The sequence below is a fragment of the Marmota marmota genome, unplaced genomic scaffold (genome assembly GCF_001458135.2).
Source record: "Marmota marmota marmota unplaced genomic scaffold, marMar, whole genome shotgun sequence".
NCBI classification, from domain to species: Eukaryota; Metazoa; Chordata; class Mammalia; order Rodentia; family Sciuridae; genus Marmota; species Marmota marmota.
Window position 1 is genome coordinate 3608743 of NW_025999895.1, and position 8544 is coordinate 3617286.

The 8544-nt window shown below is 55.4% G+C and overlaps 1 protein-coding gene and 1 long non-coding RNA gene across 2 annotated transcripts in view; one reads left to right on the forward strand and one right to left on the reverse strand.

Moving 5' to 3' along the window:
- Positions 1-4823, reverse strand: part of Syngr2 (synaptogyrin 2) — a 9166-nt gene extending 4343 nt beyond the window's left edge. Inside the window, exon 1 of the mRNA XM_015504268.1 lies at positions 4728-4823. Within this exon, the coding sequence (XP_015359754.1) occupies positions 4728-4823 (96 nt within the window). The remainder of the gene's footprint in view (positions 1-4727) is intronic.
- Positions 4824-8045: 3222 nt separating this feature from the next.
- The window catches only part of LOC125614852, a 4053-nt gene continuing 3554 nt past the window's right edge, over positions 8046-8544 (forward strand). Inside the window, exon 1 of the long non-coding RNA XR_007345422.1 lies at positions 8046-8329. This is a non-coding gene — a long non-coding RNA (uncharacterized LOC125614852). The remainder of the gene's footprint in view (positions 8330-8544) is intronic.

An 8544-nucleotide genomic window follows, 5' to 3' on the forward strand; every position in this document is an offset into this window, starting at 1 on the left:
CCTAGGAGGTCTGCAGACAGCCCAGGCTCCCAGGGAGGCAGGCAGGGGCCGAGGTCAACTCAGTTCTGGCCTCTTCCCGGCGCCCTCCGACCCACACCAAAAAAATGTTCAGAGCCTCTGAGACGGGGAGCCGGAGAGCTCCGGGGTGGGGACCGTGGGAACCGAGGGGCGTCTCGGGGGGCCACGTGCTGCCTCCCAGAGAGAATTACACCCTTTGCTAGTGGCAGGTGAGGATGGTGAGGGCCCTTGTACCTAGTGAGCAGGCCAGAGAGAGGTGAGCCAGGGGACTGCCACAGGGCAGAGGGGGGCAGGGGTGGGGAGGAACTGGCCTGTCACCAGTGGTCCTCCGCCTCCTCCCCACATTTGGGTGACCACTTGGATGGATGGTGACCACCTGCTGGGAGGTGAGCACAGGGGTCCACACAGATGTCCTTCCCATGGACCCCTAAAATGCTGAAGGCCCCGACACCCTAAGAGCCTTTCATTTTCTTTCTTCTTCTTTTTTTTCTTTTTTCTTTTTTTGAACTGAGAATTGTACCCAGGGGCACTTTACAACTGAGCTACATACCAGCACTTTTTATTTTTCATTTTGAGACAGGGTCTTATGCTAAGTTGCTGAGGTTCTGTCACCCAGACTGGGGCCTGAGCCTCAGGAGGGACTGGGATGACAGGATGCACCATCATGCCCACCTGTTTTTGTTTTTTAATAAATCTTATTGTTCATGTTTAACATGCTGTTGTGGGATCCGTGTGAATAGTTAAAAGCAGGCTGGGATGTACCGTGGCAAAGCATTTGCTTAGATAGTAAATAGTTTCCCCCAGGCATGGTGGCACGTGCCTGTAACATCAGCCACTCAGGAGATTGAGGCAGGAATATTTCAAGTTCAAGGACAGTCTGGGCAATTTAGCAAGGCCCTGTCTCAAAATAAAAATGGGCAGGGGCCGCAGCTCAGTGGCAGAGCGCTTGCCCAGCACCTGTGAGGCGCTGGATTCAACCCTCAGCACCACATAAAGATAAGTAAAATAAAGGCAAGCTGTCCATCGGCAAATAGAGAATGAAAAAAAAAATTTAAGTATTTTTTATAAGAGAAAATGCCTGGGGATGTAGCTCAGTATAGAGTGCCCCTGGGTTCAATCCCCAGAACCACAAAAACAAACAAGCAAACAAATGAACCCCGTCTTCCCTGGGTTCCGTCTTCCCTGGGTTCCCTTCCTTCCTTCCTTCCTTTTTTCTTTTGCTTTGTGATGCGGAGGAGGCAGGAGAAGGTGCCTCTGTTCCCACAAATCAGTACCATTCCGAAGCCTGGTCTGGTCCGTGTTCTTGCTGTCTGTCCTTTGTCCCTGCATCCCCCCCGCCCAGGGCTTCTTCATTCCAGTGGTGGGCTCCCCTGCAGGCGGCAGGGCAGGGGACTCTCCTCCTGTGTCTCTGTTACCTCCTTCATGACAAAGGAGCTGAGGGTTCAGGTCAGGAGAGCTCACCTGTCAGTCACCCCTCAGGAGGCCTCTGGGAGTTTCATGGTGCCCAGTGCTTGCTTCAGAGCCCTGGGCATGAGGAGAGGCAGGAAGCTTACTCACCCACCTAACCAAGTGGGCTGAATGCCAAGAGGGTGGTCAGTGGAGCCCGTCTATACCCCATGATCTGGCCTCTGAACAGGACAGCCTTGCCAGGAAGAGGCCCCGAGGAGAGGCCGCCTCCCAGCTCAAGGAGGAGGAGCAGCCACCACTGAAGGCTTGCCGTGGGCATGCGCACAAGGCCCGTGCCACTTCACTGTCAATGAAGGGATGGTCCTGGAGAGGGGACCCCAGGAGGCGCAGTCCTGTTCCTTCACCACCTGCGAGAGAGAGACTGACCCATGTGATTCCCACGGGGGGGCAGAAACTCCTGGCTCACCCTGGTCCCTGGGAGGCATCATCTGAGTCACGAGGAACAGAAGAAAGTGCCCCAGCCAGAGGTCAGCTGCCTCCCTTGCAGGGTGGCTGGGTGTGCCGGTCAGTGTCAGGCGTCAGGGACGCTCGAGGCTGGGCAGACCCTCCTCCCACAGCAGGCCCTTCACGCCTGCCTTGGAGTCATGCCTGTTGGCACAGCCTTTCTGGCCTTGGCAGCAGCTCTGCCCTACAAGCCCACTGCCCACTGCCCCAATGCAGGGCCCAGCTGTCCACAGGGTGGCCGCCAGCTCTCCTCTCCCTGCATTGAACACCTTATCCAGCCAGCACCCAGAGGCAACAGCTGCGATGGAGATGGGGCTGTGGCCGACACGAGGGTGGGGCCCAGGGGCAGCTCACCTGTGGCAGCAGGGGCGGCGGGTGTGGGCCCCCTTTACACCGCTGCCTCCTGGGCCCTTCCTGCTCTGCTTCCCACCCCCTCCTTCTGGACACTCTAGCAGGATCCCGGCCCCACCCAGAAGTGCCACCTCCCCTCACCTGGGGGCACGAGTCAAAGGTGCTGCTCTGAGCACTGCACTGCCTACAGCCTGGCACTAGAACCAGCCCAACATCCGGGATGCCAGGAAGGAGAAGTTGGCAGGCCGCCTGTGGAGCAGCGTCTGCCGCCTGGGGAGGTACCCGCCCTGTCCAACCAGGCTGCAGGTGACGGGTGGGACATCGCCACCCTAGGGCCTGACCCTCTGTCCTGCAAGGTGAAGTCAGCCTGCAGCTGGGACACTGGCTCTGGCGGGGTGGGAGAGGGTCGTATAGTCATGACTGGGAGGTTTTAAACCCCCTCCCCGGTGAGTCTCCTCCTTACAAAATGCCTAACCAGCCAGGAGGCTTAGCTATGACTGCTGCCTCCTCCAGGGAGCCTGCCAGAGTACCCACTCCATTACTCAGTCTGGGCTTCCAGTCTACTTGCAACGTGTACCGTAAAATTTCACTTCTAGTTTTATTCTTGTGTAGTATGTATTTCAGTTGCCAGACTTAACAAATGAAAATACAAAGTACTCAGTTAAATTTGAATTTCAGCTGGGTTCAGTGGCACACACCAGTAATCCCTGCAATTTAGGAGGCTGTGGCAGGAGGATTGCAAGTTCAAGGCCAGCCTCAGCAACTTAGCAAGACCCTGTCTCAAAATAAAAAATAAGGGCTGGGGCTGGGGCTCAGTGGCAGAGCGCTTGCCTCCCATGTGTGAGGCACTGGGTTTGAGTCTCAGCACCACATATAAATAAATAAAATAAAGGTCCATCGACAGCTAAAAAATATTTTTAAAAATAAAAAGGGCTGGGGATGTCATTCAGTGGTAGAGCATCCCTGGGTTCCATCCCCAGTACCCCCCAAAAAACAAAAAAGATGGTCTGTCACACCAAATGGTCCTGATTTTGTCCTCTCCACAGCCCTGCCTGGAAGAGAGCTTCTTTGGGACAAGAACTATCTTAGAAGACTCTGGACTCTAGAACCTTCTGCCCGATGCTCTGAACATCCTTAGGGATTAGTCCTGATCCCAGGGCTGGTTTATCCTACAAAAGTTCTCACCTGATCCTTCCTTAGGACCCCTGGGATGGTTCCATTCTCTTTTCAGATGAAGCAAGTGAGGCCCAGAGGCTGAGTGTCTCCTCCTGGACTCCACAGCCGGTGGCATGGGAACCAAACCTCCACCTGTTGGGCTCCAGGCCCAGGGTGCCCCTGCCTCTAGGCTGCCTCTTCTCGTTGGTTGGTCTCCTCCTCCTCCTCCTCCTTCTCCTCCTCCCCCCCCCAGGGGCACTAGACCACCGAGCCACATCCCCAACGGTTTTTTTTTCTTTTTTTTTTTTTACTTTTTATTTTGAGTCGGGGTCTTGCTAAGATACTGAGGCTGGCCTTGAACTTGCAATCCTCCTGCCTCAGCCTCCTGAGCTGAGGATTACAGATGTGGCTGGTCTTCTTCAGGTGTGGGTCAGAGAGTGGATGGGGGTCCTGGTCCCACCCCCAGCGAGGTAGGCAACAGGTCCTGGCTCCCACTGCCCTGGCTCCCAAGGACGCCTGAGTGAGGATCTAGCTGGAGGAAGGCAGGGTTTGCAGTCTGAAATGGCCCAGGGCAACTTCTTCAGCCTCCGAGAGTGTCTTGTCCACCTCTGCAGCTGGGCACCTGGCTGCAGCGCTGGTGGCTGTGAAGATCTACCGCTGGAACTTGAGAAAAGTGCCCGTCAGCTGGAGGTCAGGCCTGGTTACCTGTACCCCCAGCTCTCCCACACCTGCCCTGGAGGCCCCCAGCCAGGGGCGGGTCTGCCCTGTGGCCAGGTCCTGTGGGACTAAGGATGGCCTCGGGGAGGCAGCCTGTCTCCTGTCCCCACTGTCCTGCCCTGGTCCTCTCTGCCCACCCAGCAGATCTCTGTTCATCTGCACCCCACCTGCCCCCCAGCCCCACGCTCCAATCTCACGTGCCCTCAGCTCTGAGGACATCTGCTGCGGGGCGCTGGGCCCCTGGCTTTTGGGTCTCCACCACCTTCTGGTCCACCTGGATGACCCGCTGGCCAAGAGGAAGTAGGTGACAGGCTGGGGTGCTTGGGGGTGGCACATGATGAGAACTCTGTGCCTTTGGGAAAAAACCTGCGGGACTTGGGGCAGTGGAGATCTTGGGCTGATACCTGGGAGGTGACGGGTTGAGGAGAGAAAGAAAGCAGATTAATCAGCACCGTAAGAAAGTCCTGGCCTGGCCCTCCTTCCCAAAGCCGAGGGGTCACCCCCGGCTCAGCGCCTCCACTTCCGCACACTCCGGCAGCTCTGAGACGCCCTAGCAGACGCCAGTCCACACTCGCCTGAGCTGCACCCTCCGGCTGAAGCAGGCGGCGGCCCACATGTGTGTCAGCAGTTGAGTGGGTCAACAGAACGTGGTGGTCCGTGTAGAAGGACATTGTTGTCTAAAAAGCAATGCAGGCTGCGGTGTAGCTCAGCAGATAGGAGGCCCTGGGTCCCGTCCCCAGGGCGCCTGGGACAGAGCAGCACTAGGTCAACAGGTTGAGACTGAAGTGGAGAGCCCACAGCCGCCTCCCGGTGAGCTCCCGTGCAGACTCCAGCAAAGATGACCTCATCTGTGCCTCCGCTTCAGATTTTTTTTTTTTTAGGTGGCATAGGTAGGTACCGGGGATTGAACCCAGGGGTGCTTAACCACTGAGCCACGCCCCCAGCCCTTTATATATTTTATTTTGAGACAGGGTCTCACTGAGTTGTCTAGGGCCTTGCTAAATTGCTGAGGCTGGCCTTGAACTTGCTATCCTCCTAACTCAGCCTCCCAAGTGGCTGGGATCACAGGTGGGCGCCACATGCCCAGCTGAGAATCCCCTATTTTGAAGGGGTGGGGGTGCTTTGCTCTTTTCTTCCAAACAGCCTTTCATGCAAAATCTTATTTACAGAATGTAGATCTATGGCTGGAGTGGAAGTCACTCTCTGGGGCACTGATTTACAGATCTCTACTAATACCTCTGTCATTGCAAACTCTGGGGCCAACAGACCTTCTCGGTCCACAGATGGCCCTGGGCCCGAGGCTGCCTCAGGTGGGGAAATGGGGGTCCAGGGCGAAGTGTGGCTTTGCGAAGGGAAATGATCTTGACTTAAAAGAAAGAAAGTGAAAAGCAAAACTGCCCCTCTCATTTCCACGGTGATGCCATCAATAGCAGCCTGATTTGCATATGGCCTCAGAGAAGTCCATTAATAACTGGTTTCCAGGGGCTCTCACTTGTTTTAGCCCAGGGTACTTTACCTCTGAGTCACATCCCCAGCCCTTTTTACTATTTATTTTGAGCCAGAGCCTCACCAAAATGATGCTGAGGCGACTTTGAACTTGCCATCCTCCTGCCTCAGCCTCCGGAGGTGCCGGGACTCCAGCTGTGTGCCTGTGGCTGGGCCTGGTGGGCATCACTCTTTAGTCTACAGGATGGGTGTGCTCTGTTCCTGTGGCTACTCCATTTATAGATCTCGCCCACGAGTAAAGGGTGGTCTCTCGTTTAAAGTCCAACTTCTGTGTCAGGATATTGAAATGGTGAAATGAAACACTTTCAATTTAATAAAGTGACATCAAGGTTACTCTGGGGACTGGAGGCTAAACCAAATGGAGATTAAAGGAGGAAACGGGGGGGGGGCTGGGGTACAGCTCGGGGTAGAGCATGTGCTTAGCACACACAAGGCCCTGGGTTTGATCTCCAGCAACAGAAAAAAGAAAAGAAAGAGAAAACAGGAAGCTGTAGGCAGCCTGGTGCCGGCCTGGCTCGAGGCCCTCGGGATGACCCCACCTCCCAGTGGACTTGTCTCCAGGATAATTGGAAGTTCGGAAATTTGAGTCTCATCCCCAGGGACTGCAATCCCTCACACCTGAGGCCCAGGGGGCTGGTTTAGAGCAAGAAGACCACCTGTCCAGGGTAAAATCATGGCCTCCCAAAAGGTCACATTCCACGCCAGGTGCAGTGGTGCATGCCTGTAGTCCCAGCGACTCGGGAGGCTGAGACAGGAGGATCACAAGTTCAAAGCCAGCCTCAGCAACTTAGCAAGGCGCTGAGCAACCGAGTGAGATCCTGTCTCAAAATAAAAAAGTAAAAAGGGCTGGGGAGTGACTCAGTGGTTAAGTATTCCTGGGTTCGGTCCCCAGTGTCAAAAAATAAATAGATAGATAGATAGATAAATAAAGATAGATGATGTCTGAGCGCTTCTGAATGGGCCCTTATTTGAAAATGGAGTCTTTGCAGATGCAATCAAGTTAAGTGATTTACTTCTCCTCAGTAATCTATGCTGGATTAGGGTGGAGCCTAACAGAAGAGGACAGGAGACCCGGGTGGACACCTAGCAGAAGCCAAGAGAGAGTAAGGGACAGGCTTGCCCTGGAGCCTCCAGAAGGAGAGGGCCTGCCTGCAGCTAGACTCTGGACCGGCCTCCAACACTGCAAGAGAACACGTGCCTGCGTCTCAGCCTGCTGCTAAGGTAGCCACAGGGCACTTACACCACCCCCCAGAACGGTTCTGTAAAATCTTAGACCCCCACCTGAGGATCTTAACTGGCTTCAGAGCTACCTGGAGGCCACCCATCAAGGATCCTTTGCTGTTGCTCCAGCGACTTAAACTCTGTTTATTGGTAGCTGGGACTGAACCTCGGGGTGCTCTGCCACCGGGCCACATCCCCAGCCTATTTTATTTTTTGTTTTGAGATGGGGCCTCTCTAAGTTGCCGAAGCTGGCCTCAAACTTGTGATCTCCTGCCTCAGCCTCCCAAATCGCTGGTGGTGGGTGCCACTGTGCCCAGCAAACTGTAGTTTAAATCTGTCTCCAGTCAGATATTCCTCCCTAGAAATGAGGACGTGGCTGTGACGTTTGCATCAGCCCGAGTCACCTCATCCCCTGCTCACCCTTAGCGTTCCCGCCGTGAGCCGCCTCTCACCACCCAGTCCTGAGCTCCTCCTCGGCACCCAGGCACCTCGGCCAGCCTCCTGCGGTCTGTATCTTATGGGAACCGGATCCCTCCTGCCCGGGCACCATCTTGGGTGGTGGCCTGTCCCCCGGAGCCTTCATGGACTGGGCTGAAGGTTGGCATCCTTGTGATATTTCTGGGCCATCTTCCCTGCCCCCTCCCTAAGCGACCATCTCTCCCACTCCTTGAAGGCTGGCCGTCACTCCCGCTTCTCCCGGGTGCCCAGGCTCCTCGGTTCCTAATGCCCAGGCCTCCTGCCCGCCTTCCGTTCCCACTGACGGGTTTCCTCCAGCAGGCTGCACTTGATGGAGCCAACCCTCGCCGTGGCCCACACCAAACCCTGGGGTCATCTTCAGGGGCCTGTGCTTCCGTGTGTGTGTGTGTGTGTGTGTGTGTGTGCGTGTGTGTGTTACTAGGGATGGAACTCAAGGGAGTTCACCCAGAACTACACCCCTGCCTTTTTCTTTTTCTTATTTTTTAATTTTGAGACAGGGTCTCACTAAATTGCTGAGACTGTGATCCTCTTGCCTCAGCCTCCCAAGTTGCTGGATTCCAGGTGTGGGCCACCAGCCACGAGTATTTGCTGAATGGATGAAGGAGATCTACCCGTCAGTCAGTCTCTTAGTTATCAGGGCTTGGTCACCAAAAATCTGAGCAGCAGCCTGGGACTGGGGTTGTTTTGGAGGCAGGACTGCCCCTCCAGGTACTTTCCTGAGACCCAGACACCAGGTCTTTTTTTAGCGGCAACAAAGTGTTTGTTTTTACAGCAAATGAGGAAATGATAACTCAAGTCCGCACCTCTTTCAAGTGAGACCTGCGTCATCACTGCCCGGTACCCGCCCAGGAAGTGGAACACAGGGGGATGCCCAGTGACCCAGGTGACATGGACAAAGAGAAGACCAAGCCACATCACCACCAGCGTTGTGGCCTGGTTGGTGGCTGCAGTAGGGAACTAAGAGATTGGTGGGGTGAGTAAGGCCTTCCTGAGCACTAAGGCCAGACCAGGGCCACACATCCCGGGGTCGAGGGACACAGATGGCTGTGGGAGCAGATGAGATGGCCCCCTGCAGGGGCCACTGGGTCCTCCCAGCCCATGCAGCCGCGCATCTCACCTGAGCTTGGATCTGGGGCTTCCAGACAAGCCGGTGGTTTTATCTTTTGTCTTCCTTTCCCTCCCTCCCTC